Here is a 17,004-nt window from a genome sequence, read left to right on the forward strand (position 1 = left end):
AAGTCAAAATCCACCCTGCGAAACCAACAGAACTCACCACGCTCGAGACCCGCCGGACCTTGAAATCCCGCGAACCGAGAGAGTCTCTTGCCTGAAGCAGCAGAGACCGCGAAACACGCAGGTCATGAGACCATCTTCCGATCGAGTTCGATCCGAAAAAGCGCCAACCCCAACAAGTAGAGAAAAATCGACAGTCGACACGGACAAGTCCAGGCGCCAACACGAAGACTCCCGAATTATCGGAAGAGGAGGATCTCGCGCTGCTGTGGCCCTGACCGGGACAGAACATCAATAGCATCATCTACCACGCGCACTGCCTCCAATTGCGCCCGCCTACAATTTCTGCCCTCCACCATCCTCCGCATCATCAATCACAACCCACTACCATGTCAATACCTATTCCCTCCGCCGGCCTTCCATCCCCGCGCCTTCTCTTTATCGCCTCAATTGGCAATCCTAAACCCTACCTCACCACCCGTCACAGCGCCGGCCACATCCTCCTCGACGCCGTATCCCCACTCCTACATGCTCGCCTCGCACCACCATCACCACCACCCCCCTTCTCGCAATACACTACCTATCGCAGCCCCTCTCTTATGAACATCTCCGGTCCCAAACTCGTCAAGGCCCTACGGAAATGGCTCGCGCAAACGCCACCGCTGACCCCGACCACCCTGGTTTTGCTGCACGACGAGCTTGAGGCCACGTTGGGCCGCGTGCGCGTGAAGCGCGGCGGGCCCGAGGCCGCCTCACTACGCGGCCATCGTGGCCTGCGCAGCGTGTTCGACAGTCTGCACGGCGCGGGCCTGTGGCCATCACGCGCGCGCGAGTTCCAGGTGCTGCGCATCGGCGTCGGCATTGGGCGGCCGACGGGGAGGGAGAAGGGCGCGGTGGCGGATTATGTGTTGACAGAGATGGAGCCGGGTGAGCTGGCGGCAGTGCGGGGAGCCGCGGCGCAGGTGATGGATGTGTTGGAGGGCGAGTTGCTGGGGAAGAGCGAGGGAGGATTGGAAGGTAGGCGGGTGTCGACGACGTCGAGGCGGAATGTGAGTGGCAGGGGAGGAAGCTCGCCTGTTGAAGGGGCATGAAGAGCTTTCACCGTTTCTTTTCTTTTTTTTTTTTGACAAATTTCTTCATTTTTTTCTCTTTGCTTTGGGCTGGGTAGAAAGCGACTTCTATGGGGACTAGGATCATTCTGTATTGATATTTAGATGAGCAAGGCCGAGGGCCCGTAATGTACAGTATCTGCATGGGTTGGAGGAATTGGGTTGAGCGTGGTTGATACCCCCTGTCTTTCTGCTATCGGCAATTGAATGTGTCACACACAATGCGCCCGAAAAGAAACTCCTCTTCTCCTGGAATTGAATTGGGCCTTTAATAAAATAGGAAACGCAAGGTAAAGGAACAGACGGTAACTGAGACCAGGCCCGTGAACAATAAGAGATCGACCAGCATGTTGAGATCATGTACATCGGGGCGGTTGAGGGTAGAGAGAAGTAGAAGAAGGAACGGATATACAGACAGGAAGCAAAGAGAAAAACAGGATCACGTAGTCTTCGTCAATCGAGGGGCGCAGACGTCAAAAATCGGACGCAAGAGCAAAAAGAAAATAGAAGAAGGAAAAAAAAAAAAAAAAAAACAAAAAGGAGCAAGAGAAACAAGATGAAATAAGAACCCCGGCATTATGCGAATAGTATCAAACGTTCAAGGATAGCCACACTAAACAGTGCCAGCTATACTCAGATCTCGAATCTCTTGCAACACTTCTTCAACTCGATTATCCAGATCACCGCGTGCATACTGGTCCCGGGTCTCCGCATCCAGATACTGCTGGACCTGCGCCATGCGTGAGTACGCTTCGGCACAGAAGCGGAGCTGAATCTTCACCAGGGCCTCGAAGCTGGGGTCAAGATACGGGACACGTAGATCAATGAGCTGCGGCAGTTCGGTGAAGAGCTGTTCGTTGAGCTGCTCGTAGGCTTGCTTGGCGATTTCGGTCTCACGCTCGGTGCGCGGCAATTTGGTGGCATCCTTGTCGGGCTTCTCGACCAACTTCTTCACTTTGGCGCGCATCGCATCATAGTCAAGAAGTTTGTGGTTGCGCTTTTTGATACATTCATTGACGTCCGGGAAATAGGCACAGAAGCGGGAGATGGGTTCAAGGACAGTGGTTCTGCATCGGCGAACAGTTAGTAATTCGTCGACATTTATATTTGAGTGCAGTTGGTAGCTTTGAATCTGCCCGGAAAAAAAGCCTATGGCTTTAAAAACGTGATGGTGGCATCCATACCGATATGGCCCGTCTAGAGCTTTAATCGTTTCCGCGTCGAGATCCTCCACGGCCTGCTTATAGCTTCGGCTGACGCCATCCTTTGTGCCAGCATCACCGTAGAAAGCGTCAATGGTCTCCGCGATGCGCATTTGAGAGGCCGTCATCGCTGATCGAAAGAACAGGGGAAAGAAGGAATCTCGTCAGCAAATGGACGCTTTTTATCATCCACAGGCACCAGCCAACTTCAGATGGAAAACACACCTCGCAATGAATCCAGATATCCCTTTGCTTCTTTCTGCAGCCGGTTTGCAGCTGCCTCCATCGTCCGGTATCGTCTGTGGTTCGGTCAATCTGGTCAGTATACCTTGCTCGGCGTGGTGGGCGGGCTACCCGCTCAAAAGGAAGTGAGCCGTACCGCTCCTCAATCTCATAATCTCGGTCATTTGTCCTCTCGACATGGCCTGTATGAAAGTTCCCAGTCTAGATCAGTCCCTGTCTCTCATGATCCCGGTGCCCATTCCTGCCTGCGTCAAACATAGAGACGAATCGATGGGAAACCGTCTCGCGCCTCATTGCGGGGTAGCATTCCGGGCAACTCACCGGTCTTCATCATCACCTGCGTCGTGGCGCGGTTGACATTCTTCTTGAAGCCTATCCAGCGACATCGTTAGCCCATCCTCCAACATCCCGGTTTCTATAACGCGACGATTGGCTCTGTATTCTGAAAGCCCGGGGAGGGCAGAGATAGTAGCCGTACCTGCCCACGACATGATGGCAGCCTTGCGCGTATTCGGGTTCTTTAAGTACGGTCGATATCGTTGAGAGGGTGGTGAGAGCGAGGTTGTTTTCAAGGTAAGTCAAAGTAGTGTGGGTTCACCAAATTCCCAATCTTGAGGGAACGAAGAACGAGAGGTCCTTGCCTGTCGAGTAATCCAGTAGCGTCTGGCCCGAGCAAGTCTGCCTTACGCTGTGGCGGTGTCGGATGACTAAGACACTTCCGCATGCGGCTACGTCATTAGGGCTGTGCCAAAAGGTCCTATTTCCCTTCGAGTCTCCAATCACATTGGACTTGGAGTTCGTGGACCTAAGAAAAGTGATAATTACGGTGTCATCTCAGGAGTCTTGGGATGTAGAGAAAAGCCAGCGATGAATTCGTCAGGCACCGGGAGGGGGAATGTCTTTAACCCTACAGAGTATAAGTTAGCTTTGAGATATCATATTAATCAGAGCTTTCTGGTCCGAAAGATCCTATAACATGCATCTTCAAAGGAAACCCGCCTATCCTGCTAGCTTAGAACATGCCTCTCATATATTCAAGATCTCCAAAATTTCTTTCTCGAGGTAGGACGGGACCACCCAAGGATGAAATCATACCGGAGCATTTGCACATGCACAACGCGTCCTCGTACGCACTAGCTATATTATCGTTCTGCCAGCGGCCCATTTCCTGCTCTGTCCCTAATGGAATTTGCAGCGTTCATGCAGGACCTGGCCGACTATATCGGTGACGGGCCTGTTTTTGTGTTTGTATGCTTTTGTCACTCGGTATGCTAATTCTAGTTTGGGTATTCAACACATCTTCAAATGGATCCATGGCTTCTTGATTTTTTATGTATGGAGTAATCGGCCTTGCCATACAGGGTTGACTGATAAAGCCATGTGACCATCGAGCACCTCTTGGTCGTAAGTCGGGTCACCCACTTCCCACTTCCCGCTTCCCGTACTCTCCCTTGTCTCGCCATCTTTATATAGCCTACATAGCGTTTGTCAAAGTCTTTCTAGAACTTCCAATAGTCAACTCTCTTCAATTGTCTCGACTGCCAGTCTCCTAGCAGAAAAGCCTTCCATTCTGTTGTGATCACATTACTCATCCTTGAGGACGCAGTTCGCACCAGAATTAACCTTATATAGGTCACATTTTGCCTTGTCTCCATTCGTGTTACTGAACTCGATGACAGTTCCCCTAAGCCATATTTGAGCCTGATTATTGCAGAGCCAAAGGGGGCCATAGACGTCGGAATTGTTCATCCATTCTATCGATAGTGGTCTCTTCTTAGTATCATGCATCGACTATCTAGCCTTTGATTGACTTACCACTGCAGTTGCCGTCATCGCGGACATCAAACCCAAAATAGTCGGTGTTCCCATAACAGTCATGGACGGTTTGATCCTTGCTGCCTACGCGAACTTTGCAAAGATTGTGCTTATAATCGCTCCCGCCGTCATAGTTAATGATCTCGACGTTTGCAGCAGCAAAAGCAACGAAGAGACCAGAAGCCAAAAAGTAAGCCGAGGAAAACATCGCTATTTGAGACTAGATTAAGTGCTATAGCGGTAAATAGAGAGGACGGAGGTCTCATATATAGAGTCCTTTTTTCTCGATGAACCTTCCTCCCGCCATAATACGTATATCGAATGTATACTATAAATATATCACTGGCTTGGGCCTCTTGGACCGTCTTTTTCTAGACAAAATTATTTTTAACATCAAAATAGACTACTATGGTGGTAGGATGGTTTAACGTTTCTACTGGGTCTCCAGGTTGATATGAACCACGGGAAGGTATAGGCGGCTATGTTGCCTATCAATTAATAGATATTTCGCCATTCTGTACGATTCTTAACAGATGTTATACAAGAATAGTGGCCAACAGCGATAAATGAAGCTTGATAGTCTGACTCAGGCGCGTACAGGGCGCATATAAAGAGGGGCAGGAACTTGGCTCAAACAGTAGAAAGATCCCAACACTAACTAACCAATAAAATGAAAACCCGTTATGAGTTGACTTTGGCTTGTCCAGCAATTGTTTCGGATGTTTAATAATCAATTTGATTTGATCATTATGCGCTGGAGTAAAGAGAACGATAACCTGAATGGTCTAGATAATCTAAATATAGCCTAGCGATGCCCAAAAGATGCGATCTTGATTTTACGGAATATACAGCCTCTACCTCTTAGAGACCATCAAGGGCCAATCAGCTCCTAGATAGGAGCTACTGTAGATGCTGGCGCCAAGTCACGTGAATTTATAGGAGGGGCCCTGGCTATCGAGGAAGAATCATCTCGACTAACGATAGGCTTAGTGATCAACAAGTTGCTCAGGCCTACCGTCACAGGAAAGCTGTCAAGTAGGTCACTGTACCTAGCGAGAGAAAGCACGCGGGAAAGAGCCAGGACAAGCGGCGTCGTTATCTGGGGTGAGAGCGCCAGCACTGACCGTGTAGTTGGCAAAATGTGGGCCTATCGATTTATATATAATGTAATTTCCAAAATACCGAAATTTAGCACCTGGGAAGCTAAGAACGAAGGATAGCGAGCGTATCCAAGCAGATGATGCAGACCTACTAGTGTGATGGTCTTCTATAACTATCTAATAGTAATTACCGATATTTGCCTTGTATACGCATAGTAGTCACCGGAACAAAGTGGTTTTCTAGCCACCGTAGACCGATATCATCAGTGATCCAACCGCTTGATAAAACTTGCTATAAAAGATATTAAACCGCCTTCGATATAGATATTTCCTTTGGAGATTGTACAAGACGGAAGCTCCAAATAGCTAGCTTTTTTCTCGTGCGCATTTTCCCGTAATCTAAATACATGTTCACTTTGGTTCATTCAATACCGCATGCGCAATATGATGGCCCGTCAAATTTGGAATATTATCAAACTACAGATTAAAAATATATCTCGAGTCGATCTCATCTAGAAGCGGCAACATCACATGGCCGGCTTTCTCCGCTTGGTGGTTACGCACCGAATAGGCGCATTAGTTCATGTGGGTATAAGGACCACAGCCTCTGTTCAAAGCCACTGATTTGATATGTAGACGTTCTACACCATGATATGGAAGCACAAACTATACTACAGCAATAGGTCCCTGATTGACCGTTGGAGGATTCCAACGGCGTCTAGTGTAGTCTCATTCCACCTAGCGTCCTACACTAGCCCTGAAGCTGTCACCTTTCATGTGCCTTCCCCTTTGTTGGTCTATTTGTGTGGATACTAGCATGGCATCCCAGTTGGGTGGGCGGGTAGCAATAAGCAGCTACTAGGCGCCAGTAGTTGATTTGGAGGCCCAGAGAGGAAACCTGACAGGATTTTTCGAATACCTTGGCGAATGGTCACAACATCGGTGAGATTCTCAAAATGATCAAGATAACATAGATCATTCATGTAATCACCTAGGCCGCTAAAAAGGATCTAATTTGTAGGTATCACGCTCCGCCTTCAATCGGCCCTAGGTATTATAATGATCTAGGAATTCAGACAATTGATACTCCCCATATAAATGACTATCATTAAGTTATTATCATCATAGTTAATAACTTTATACTAGTGATCGTGATATTGACAAACCCTCTTTTTAGACCCGAGCTACGCCGCCGTCTTAAAGCCTCGCACTATGATTACCAGGAGCGGATTCCCCGGACTCAAATCTGCCACGCCTCAACCATCGTAGGTACCTCTTCTATACCATTGATGAAGTATTTCCAGTTACCTATAATCTACTAAACGTCGATATTGAGTATACCAACCCTACAGGGATAAGCCTAGGTAATACGATTATTGAAGGTTACGTTTAGCCTTTCATATTTCGTAGATCTAGAGGATTGGAATCGATACATAGGCCTACATTACTTCGCTTTTCCTTTCTCAAAATGGAATGCATGATAAGATTATCAAGGTCGTTAGAATAGCACCACTACAATTCATATGTACATAAATACCTCTACCTAAGTAAAGAAAGGATTCGAAATTATTAATGCGACGAAATATAGTAAAAATACGTATTTTCACAGGTCATTGATCATTAAGTCTCCCAAGAAAAAGTCATATTGTTATATACGATAACGCCTCAGCGCACAAATAAAACGACGAAAGAAGAGCTCGCTCGAAGGAAGTTTCTCTATTTCGAATAGGAACTGTTTTTGACTGACAAGAATCCATTTGAAGAGGGTCTGATTCATCATAAAACGCTGGATACGGAGCCATAACCAAATCTAGTTAACGACTATGAGGCGCTTAAAATCCGTATAGAAGACGTGGGACGTAGTGGACCCGGAGACCTTGAGAAGCCTAATACGCTTAATATTACAGCTTATAGCAGACGCTATTACTGCGTAGTGGTGGGTTTGGAGTTGAATTTTGGGTATTTTATGCTATATATTGGGATCCGAACATAAGTAGAAAGATGCTTGGTTGCCTAAGTTAGGGGGCGTATGGCAGTGTTGTCCAATGTTAGGGTCGCCCTTAAGGCGTCAATATGGCAGGAAGGGGTTGCTGAGCCACAATATTACTATATCTCATATTCAACCCAATACTGTGCTGACTTTTGTGTTTTGTACAATACTGCGTTGGACACCGTCTTATACTACAAGTGGAGCTAATGATGACGATAATGGCTTGTAAAATTTCGTGGTCAGGGAGTGTAAGGTCTCTAATTTTCCTGAATCAATCACCCGTAAGACCAGCAGCTATTTCTCCACTGGAAATACATGGTACATACTTCAATTTCCCCTTTGTCCTGTATGGAGTACTTGGCGTGCGGGACACCGCCACTACGAGGCTTGAGAGGGTACTTGGCTAAGGCTGAAGCCTGGCGAGGGTTCTGCATAATATCCACTTCCGCCGAGCCTGAAATTCAGGTGCCTAAACAGATAATGCGACAGACCGACCGGAAAGAGACCGGGAGATGCGCCAAGTCTGCTAGAGAATGGGCTGGCGCAGGTTTAAGACCAATTGGTAATCCGATTTAGAGAGAATTTGGGACACAAGCAATGGCGGTTTCGGCATACTGATAAGTCAGAAAAACTAATCCCTATCGACCACCTCGACGGAGTACGGCAAGGGGTCTAGATATTGAAGCCTCTGGGCCTATGAATCTTTCGTTGAGGGATTTCAAGTGCCCCGATCTGCTGCTCATTTGAGTCCGGGTCGGATGTACGGAGTCACCGAGGTAAAGAAATCTCGGAAGTCGGAAGCAAAAGACAGTGGGGGGTTTAGTTCGGGAGATGCGCTGGCCAGTCCCGCAGTGGTGGATCGCCACGCCTAATCAGTTTGATGTCATACCAACCGACAACGGCAGGCCTGACACGGCAGCCTACATTCAGCACTGCTTTGGCAATGTGCGGAAGGGAAGACAAGGAACACCGTACGGCTGGTTCAGAGGTCGGATAATGGAGCCGGCCATTGCCGCGTCGTCAAAATGTCCACGATAGTCAGTTTGAAATTCAGATGGATGAAGGGTTCGTATGTACAGAAATAAAGCATCGTAGAAATATATGCTGGAAATGGGCAACACTCGCCAGATCGGATCCTGGCCCATTGAAGATCGACCGTCAGGAAGAAGAAACAAGCAGGGCATATCCGCCAAGACTATAAAAGTACAAGCGCAGTCGCCCAAGACATGCCAGTCAACGCCAATCCATTGTTTTGATTCCAAAGAGCGCAATAACACCGCCGCCTGGTAAGAGAAAAAGAAAGAATGAGATAATGAAAGAAAGGTCATGAATCTTCGTTGCATTTGACGTGGAAACATGACAAGTCCCAAAAAAAAACAAGCTAAGCGATGAACACAGGCTGAAAAAGGATGGAAACAATGCGCCGGGGCCAAATGACAACACCATAGAATAGAAGCAGTGTAGGGCGGTAAAAGGAAAGAAATCGCCAATCGAAGGGCCTCCTTTTCTTTACGAAACAGGAGCATATCAAGGACAGAGAACCTTCCCGTTTTGCCTTGAATGGGTCTATGACAAAAAAATAACCACCCGATGATGTGTATAAGAAGAAACAAAGGCAGGTGGAGTTGACGTGAGAGATATCCATAGAAGTTCAAATAAACCCCTCCTCAGCTAATTTTCAGGAGGCAAGCAACAGGGATGAGTCCTCTCTCCAAACTCGTGCCCGACCTCCCATCTTTTCCCCTCGAGGTCCGGCCATGGCTTGCTCTAAATTGGGTTGCGCGTGTCATGCCGGCCCTCGCCATCAAAAGATCAGAACCCTTCCTCGCCAGCCTTGCACAGCTTGATCTGGCGGACCCACTCGGATTTCAAAACCTGGGAGGCGTTGATCCGACGGGAAGGGTTGGGGTCTAGGATGGAGTAGATCACGTTGCGGCAACGGGCCTTGATAGCAGAAGTGGAGTCAGTCATGTATCCTGCAGGTCTTGCAGACCTAGAGATGCTTACCCGATGCAGAGTCTCAATCGGCGCATATCCATCTTCGTGCTTCCGACCCTCTAAATATCGCTGATAAAACTCGTCTTCGTCTTTGCGAGCGACCCGCCAGAGATGACGACCGGTCCGCATGGCCATATAGATAACACCGGTGGCCCACAGATCGACCGCGCGAGGGTCAAATTCCTTCTCGACATATTCCTCTGGGGCGATATAGGGAGCCGATCCACAGAGACCAGCCGTCATGTGGGCTTCCTTCTCCCACGCCATGCGAAAACACTCGCCGTTGCCGAAATCGGTGATCTTGAGGGCACCATGAGTGGTGAGTAATAGGTTCTCGGGTTTGAGATCACGGTGGGCCACGCCCATCTCATGCATGTATTCGACGCCTCGCATCAACTGCTTGAAGAAACAGTCGGCTTCTGCGACCTCGAGTTTCCCTGCGGACAAGACCAGGGTGTACAGATCACCACCGGCGCAGTACTCCATGACCTCACAATAATCGCCTTTGGCATCTTGCAATAGGTCGAGAGTATGAATAACGTTCGGGTGACGAAGGGACGAGGAGATGCAGAACTCCGAAGTCAGGCGCTTCTGATACTTCTTGGCGGTTTCTTGGGGACGACGTCGGAACTCCTTGACGGCATACAATTGCTCGCACTTGGAGTCTTGAGGGTCGACTTTGTGGGAGATACGGACGATGCCGAATGCGCCCCGGCCAACGATCTCCTGGCATTTGCCGTACTTATCTACCAGAGATGCGGTGGCGTTGGGGCCGCCTTTCTTGTCGGATGCCAGCTTATCACGCTCGCTCTTAAATTGGTCGATCCAGGTTGACATGAGTGAGAGCTGCTGTTCGTCAACTTGATCGTCCCCCCTTTTTCTTCCGCCGCCCAACATGTCGCGGAGGAGGCCAGTCAGTTTCTCCTGTCGCCTGGCGCTGCGGAGGTGATGGGAATGATTGCCAGGGGTGCCTTCGGGGAGGATCTCGAAGCGCTTATGGGCGGGGACAGCGCCATCTTTCTGGTCTTTGCCACCTGAAGGCTTCTTCTTCTGTTCTTTTTCGATCGGTTCACTTTTCAAGGATGCTTGTCGGGAGGGAGTGCGGGAGGGGGGGTCTGGAGTTGGCGCGGGAGGAAGGTTTGGAGGCGGGCTTTTCTTTGCCATTCATGACGTGAAGCGGCTGAACACTCTCCATGCTGCTGTCGGAGAGCCGGTCCCGTTGGGCACCGTCGAGTTGGGTCTGCTGGTGATGATTATCTTTCGTCGGTGTCTGCTTGCCCGTTGAGAACATTCGTGAGAGGCGAGAGGCCATGTTGTTGGCTTTGGTTGGTTTGGGAACGGGGGAGGCCGGGGTGGAGAGAGGCTCCCCGTTCGAGGCGGACAAGTTCATGCCCGCAAAGGCGCGTGTTACCGGAGGATCTCCATCCCGAGGGTCATGCGAGTGTTGAGAAGCGGCGGCGGAGGAGACTGCGGACGGAACAGGCGAGGGGCCCAGTGGAGTCATGTGCGGTAACTGTCTGTTGAGGCCGGGGAGAGAGCTTGATGAAGGTGAATGAAATCACACGTCCTCGGGCGTGACGGCGAGAGGGGAGGAATGGGGGCAAGTGGAGGACGAGCGTCGCTCGCGGAAGCTCCAAGCTACCGAAAAGCAACTATGAGGCGCTCGGTCGTGTCTGCTCTTCTTGTTAGAAGAGAGAAAGAAGAGGTTATTCGAGGTTGGCGGCGAAAAAATGTGTGGGTTGCCTGATGTGGCGGCCTGAGGCAGAGATAATCATAGGGTGACGACAGCGATTTCGCAAGCAGCGAGGCAAAAACCGCTTTGAGGAAGTAGCAGAGACTGCGGAGAGGATATAAGAGAATCGCCAAGGACCAAGCCCAAGGGAAATCTGACACACCCCTCGAGGTTTGTAATCATATAAATAGGAAGAATAAGAGAGAGAGAAAGAAAAGAGGAATTAACGGCGAGGGTAGGGTTAAAATTGGCGATACTACAGGGGAGAACCGGCTGAAATACCACGGGGGTGAAAGGTTTGTATGGGGAATTACGGGGGGAGAAAGTGGGCGGGTTTTTTTGGGGCTAATGGGCGTTTTTTTTTTTTTTTTTTTTTTTTGGGGGGGTCGCTGGCTTACGATACTTGGTCTTGTGAGGCTACAGTGCTCGTCGCCGGGGCTTCACTGGGCTCTCCGGATTATTAAGGCTTAGTGAAGCTACCCGTAACCTGTGGACGGCCATCGAAAGTCCGTGGGCCCGGTTCGAAGCAGGTAACGGTAACTTGACCTGATGCTCAATCCTCAGTCAGCAGGATCCCTGCGCATTTGGACAGTTCCCGTAAAAAAAAAAAAAAAAAAAAGGAAAAGAAACCCGAAAAAAGAGAGCGAGAAAGGGGATGTAAAAATGGGGCGCTGCAACCCACGAGCAAAACCGGTATTTACGGTGACACGGTAACCATACACTGGTACGAACGATCAGTCCCGAGTCCCGCGGTGGTTTCTCTACCCGCCGTTGGAAGGCGTCACCTCTGGGAACCACAAAAACCTATATTAATAGCATCCTGGGAGAATAATGGCAAGTTCTATTATGAACAGCCGCTGAGATCTGCTAGAATTGCCCACTGGCGGTGCCATAGCGCACCTTATGGGAGAGATTTTCGGCAGCGCGCGACTTAATGATCCCCCGTTAAGCAGTTTGTGAAGGAGCGATGGTTAGATTGTCAGATTGCTTTGAGATCATGCAATAGGAATGATTGCCGCTGGCCGGGGCTTTGTACTGATGGGGTGATTGGCGCATCGACCACAGTCAAGAGTATTATGCAACTGGGTGTATACTTCGCCTTACTATACCGGCATGCAGACAGCGATTCCTGCATACGGAGGGCGAGATTCTATATACCAAGATGGAATATGTACCGGGCGACCATGTCTATAGGCCAAGAGATGCGCAAGAAGGTACCCGTGCGGTAACATTCCAGATTTCCGAGTGGCGCATGTTCTCTTGCCTGAGTGGTCTCCAACTTCTCAAAATCTAAACTCACGCCCAGTTTCGGTCTAAGCGGACGGAAGGCGGAGCCAGGGCGAAGGAGGAGAAGAGGGGATACGGGAAACCTAGAGGTCTGTACGGAGGAAACTGTATGGATGGATGCACCGGATGGAGTAGGGCATTCAACCCCAATGAAGCCAATGAAGCCAGTAAAGCCAATAAAGCCCCATACAGATGAACCGCCAAAAGCGCGTCCACCCGAAACCCATTCCGCCCGCGGAAAGCTGGTAGGAGTGTGGGATCATGGAATTCGTTGGACACCCTTAGCTCGTTAGCTAGCTAGGGAGAGATTCAGTCGTCAATGCCCTAAGGCGGTTTAATGTCCCTAGATCAGTGGAGTCTTCCGTGGTAGCGAGCGTTACAGATCGGTTTCAATAACGAAGTGATTTGGGAGATTTCGTCGGCGCGAACGACGTGTGGTGAGAGATTTAATTGACGGAGATCCCTGGAACTGGCGCTGGGTCTACCTTCTTCCGCGCAGCTAGGGAAAATTAAGCACTCGCACCCAGTATATGCCCCTTCCCAAATTGTCCACAAAATTACAGGCCGATCGTCTGTCCCAATGACGTTCCTCCCTTGTCCGAGGTTCCGCCCTTGACCCATCATCATGCTATCATGCTCTGCTCCCATGCTGCCATGCTGCCATGCTGCCATGCTATCATGCCTCGTACCTGGTGCCTTAAGTGACGTCGAGCTTTCCCCTCCTCGAAAACCTTCCCTATGGACCTACACATAGCGTCCTGCCGCCACGTATATCCGCCCAGGAGGCCCCTCCGCGAGTGAGGCTGTGCATGTCGTCGGCATCGTGAATATCCCTCGTTATGATTCGATCACAGCCCCGCACCAGCAACAGGAGCCGATGCGCTGGGTGCACCGTGTGGCGCTAGTGTGGCCACTTGTTGGGACTGCCCGGGGAGGAGGGGCACCCGACGATGGCCACTTTTGGGCCATCGACATCATTGTGCTCGTGGACACAGCGTTGAGCCCGGGTCACCAATGCCCTCGGGAGAAAGGTTGGAGAATGGAGCCTGGATGCTCTGAACTGTCATTCACATACAGTTCATACACACACTCTCTTCCTCTCCGCGGATCGGTGATCAGCCATTTGGCGAGATCCTGGGCGCACGCAGTGATCCAAACCCCAAGGATTCCACCTGGATGCAAAGGGCCCATGTACTCTGCAGGCTACGGTTCTCCTATTCAACTAGTCTCTGGCGGGTACCTATCCGTGGACGTGCTCAATTACTCCGTCGAGCATAAACGGTGGATTCCTTGTCGGCAGCGTCGAGTGGATATGGGAATTGTCTTCCGAGAGACACAGTACATCCGCCGCTGCCCTCTTCCGCACTGTGGCGGATTGATTACGGCACGATTTTTAATTTTCTTGGGATGCTCCTCTAATTGTATACTAACGGAATGGGGATTAGTTACCAGTGTCATTCGAGGGAATAATACCCATAGAAAATCGCGTGAAACCGATCTAAACTAAATCGGTTGCATAGATACAGTACAAGGATAAGAGGCTGCCGTGAGTGACGAGGACGGTTACTTTTCGGTATTTGTATCTATAAAATCGAATCATAAAGGGGGAAAAGGAAAAAAAAAAAAAGAAAACCAGGAAACACAAGAAAAAAACAAACATAAACCAAAAAAATGATAACCGGAAGAGAGAAAAAAAATAACGACTTGAAAGATGAGATGAGCATCAAATCAACCGAGATATGACCTTCTCCTTCTGGGATGTCCCCTCCCTTCAACTCTCTGCCGGCCGATCGCCGTGACATCGACGGGATCAACATTCCTGCACATCTCTCCATCGGGCTGTTCGTGGATCCCGACGTGGGGTCCCAGCAGTCTGATGGGGTCATCCGAAGAGAGGAGGTACGAGGTCTTGCTCCGTCAGCTCGTGAGCTCGGGGCGCCCCAGCCCATCTGGCGTCATTTGGCAAGATGACGGCATCTGTTATCTGAACGCTTCATCCGTGGGTTGGTGATGCGGACACGAAGTCGACATCATCACTGCACCATGACCTCTGCCTTCTGTCCGACTCGAGCCAGTTGTTCAACCCGGAGCACGAAGGCAAATTGAGGGATAAACGGAGAGCCTATCACGGTAGCACGAGCAGTTGATGATTGAGCTTTCATTCGCACACGCGCTTCACCGTCTCTTTTCGCCGCTACGGATGATCTCTGGAGCTCGCTCATTCCATTTCGAGCTGGTGTGATTCCTTTTCCGGAGTGGGGAAGCAGTATTAGTAATAGTGGTGATAAGAGTAATAGTGGATGTACTGTAGTCGTCGTTGTGGCTGTAGTAGTTGCAGTATCAGTATCAGTAGCAGTCGTAGCACTAGCCATAGAAATAGTAGCAGGAGCTAAGACAGGGAATACATGCCGGCCAGCATTGTTCAACTCATCCCTGTCAGACGCGGTTTGGGTACGGAGGAGTGTAGTCCTATTCGCCCGGGATGGAGTGAAACAAGTCGCCCCAGGTGCAGACGCGGAGATCTCATTACGGATAAGCTCGTCCCTCCTGGGCCTTTGGAATGCCCTGAGCCTTTTTGTCTTGGGACACGGACTACCCCGGATTATTGTCGCCTGACTCGGGTTCGAGCGAAACAAGGAACCCCATTAAAACCCATTAGACCCCATTGCCGGGTATAGACTTTGTCAACCCTCTATGTCATGACATCGCGGGTTCACCAGGTCATGCAGGGGATCTTGCGCGCTTGCGAGTGGAAAGTGCCATGGCCAACAAGTGGAATGGCTATCGGGACCCCCGTCTTCCAGAGAATCCATGAGATTATCTTACATGGCTCGCATTTTCATACGAATCCGGGGCAACCTCGGTCTTCCTCCCTGGGATCCCGCAGCCGAGCACATGCGCCAAAAGGGCAAATCGGGGGAGAACCCCAGCTACCGTAAGCATCGCCGAAACCCGACACGAGAAACGGGCGATATTTCGTTGTGCGTACACAGCCCACCGACCCAGAGTGGCCCAGAATGACCCCAATCCGCTGTGCCCGATTTCGCTCCGTTGCAATAAACAAGAGAGACTACGAGGCATTTTTCGGTCGCCAATCAGCGGCTGTTCAACTGCGGGGTCCTTCAATGTCCATGCAGCTGCAGTTTGTTTTGTGCCTCTGCTCCCTCTGACTCCATCCCTCCGTGTGGCCCGAGTGATTGGCGCGCCCAGAGATCTCCTCGATATCTGTCCCGTCCGCTGTCCGTGTTTTCTCTGTTCGGCGGTGGAAGTTGAATACCAATTACCAAGTGCAACCAAGTCCTTTTCAAACAGAAACCACCGACTTGAAGCGGTGGCACCTGGGATCCCGACGGAAACCCCGATGAACGTTCCTATAGTACCATCCAAGAAGTAGAGTGTCCCACGCCTGGCAATGTACTCCCTCAGTCTCCCTCTATCATGTCAATAGATCACCGAACTAGAGTGACTCGAGCCATGATGAGTTCCAGTCACTGAGGACTCCAGGATAGGATGCTCTCCTCCCCATCTCCCTTCATCCGATCCACGCTCTCTTGCTGTCTTTCTGTCTTTCTGTCTTTCTGTCTTTCTGTCTTTTTTTCTCCCTTTCTCCCGTGTCCACGATCGACTACCGAGTCCTGCCCCTCCCACCACCACCACGCCACCACAACCCCACTCGGAAGCAACAAGCGCGAGCCACCAAGTGACACGCGCACGCCAGGCAAGCGAGCGGGGGCGCGGTAGATCAAAATAAAGCTTTTCCACTGGGCCGACTAGGCATCCGACTTGAACCGTGCTGACCGCCAGTTCTCGAGGGGAATGCATCCCGCCCTACCGAAGCTCATAGATTCGACGGGGATTGCGCGTGCATACCGTTGCGGGAGGACTAGTTCTCCCAAAAGAAGAAGAAGCCCCCCGGCCCAAGCTTAGGGCCAAGGAAATACATTTTCCTAGAGCGGGGATTCCGTCTGCGCCTGGGCATGTTGCAGTTGCTCGTATTGGGTCTTGGTTCTTGGGTTCTTGGGTTCTTGGAGGGAGGGTGATGGTGGTGGTCGGGGCATCCTGCCGGCCCCCCGGCCCCCTACTCTTCCCCTCCTTCGATGGAGCCCATTTTGGAACAGCTGAAGGCGCCCACAAAGGGAGGGTGCCCGAGCTCGAGATAAGCTGTGGCCGAGCTGAGCTTCGACATGCAGGAAGCTTGGATGATCGTGCGCACGGTGGTGGCTGGTGCGAGCCTGAGCGGTCGCTGGGCCCGATGAGGAGTAGGCTGGTTGGCTCGTTAGTTGCCTCGAGTAGACTTCAGATGTTCTCTGTACAAGCATGGAGCAGATCTCCGAGGACGAATGGATGTGATTGATTCGTGAGCAGCGGCAGAACGTATCGATCTGCGCTGGGTCACGCTGGTTCGCAGCTATGGAACATCCTGTTATAATATACGAAGTTACTGATGTTGGTTCTGCCAAGGAGCAGTTGGGAGTATCCATCGGTTTTGAAGGATCATGCCAAGGCTCTCTCAAGTTGAAGACCCGCCTGC

The 17,004-nt window shown here is 50.5% G+C and overlaps 5 protein-coding genes across 5 annotated transcripts; 2 read left to right on the top strand and 3 right to left on the bottom strand.

Annotated features, from left to right (window-relative positions):
• Positions 1–386: 386 nt before the first annotated feature.
• On the top strand, positions 387–1,088 carry N7462_002812 (aminoacyl-tRNA hydrolase; the record flags this gene model as incomplete). The annotated part of the gene is made up of 1 exon (XM_057074538.1): positions 387–1,088. The coding sequence occupies one exon, from the start codon at positions 387–389 to the stop codon at positions 1,086–1,088; it is 702 nt and encodes a 233-aa protein (XP_056938179.1).
• Positions 1,089–1,719: 631 nt separating this feature from the next.
• N7462_002813 (amphiphysin-like protein RVS161) lies at positions 1,720–3,042 on the bottom strand (the record flags this gene model as incomplete). Its single annotated transcript, XM_057074539.1, has 6 exons — positions 1,720–2,173; positions 2,291–2,438; positions 2,534–2,607; positions 2,688–2,733; positions 2,873–2,923; positions 3,030–3,042. 6 exons carry the CDS (start codon positions 3,040–3,042, stop codon positions 1,720–1,722), a joined length of 786 nt encoding a protein of 261 aa, XP_056938180.1.
• A 1,093-nt stretch (positions 3,043–4,135) lies between these two features.
• Positions 4,136–4,574, bottom strand: N7462_002814 (uncharacterized protein; the record flags this gene model as incomplete). The annotated part of the gene is made up of 2 exons (XM_057074540.1): positions 4,136–4,305; positions 4,367–4,574. 2 exons carry the CDS (start codon positions 4,572–4,574, stop codon positions 4,136–4,138), a joined length of 378 nt encoding a protein of 125 aa, XP_056938181.1.
• A 4,694-nt stretch (positions 4,575–9,268) lies between these two features.
• N7462_002815 (serine/threonine protein kinase SAT4) lies at positions 9,269–10,958 on the bottom strand (the record flags this gene model as incomplete). The annotated part of the gene is made up of 2 exons (XM_057074541.1): positions 9,269–10,569; positions 10,643–10,958. 2 exons carry the CDS (start codon positions 10,956–10,958, stop codon positions 9,269–9,271), a joined length of 1,617 nt encoding a protein of 538 aa, XP_056938182.1.
• Positions 10,959–14,231: 3,273 nt separating this feature from the next.
• Positions 14,232–14,444, top strand: N7462_002816 (uncharacterized protein; the record flags this gene model as incomplete). The annotated part of the gene is made up of 1 exon (XM_057074542.1): positions 14,232–14,444. The coding sequence occupies one exon, from the start codon at positions 14,232–14,234 to the stop codon at positions 14,442–14,444; it is 213 nt and encodes a 70-aa protein (XP_056938183.1).
• Positions 14,445–17,004: the final 2,560 nt, after the last annotated feature.

Source organism: Penicillium macrosclerotiorum, assembly GCF_028827735.1.
Source record: "Penicillium macrosclerotiorum strain IBT 26536 chromosome Unknown utg000002l_segment0_segment0, whole genome shotgun sequence".
Classification (NCBI taxonomy): domain Eukaryota; kingdom Fungi; phylum Ascomycota; class Eurotiomycetes; order Eurotiales; family Aspergillaceae; genus Penicillium; species Penicillium macrosclerotiorum.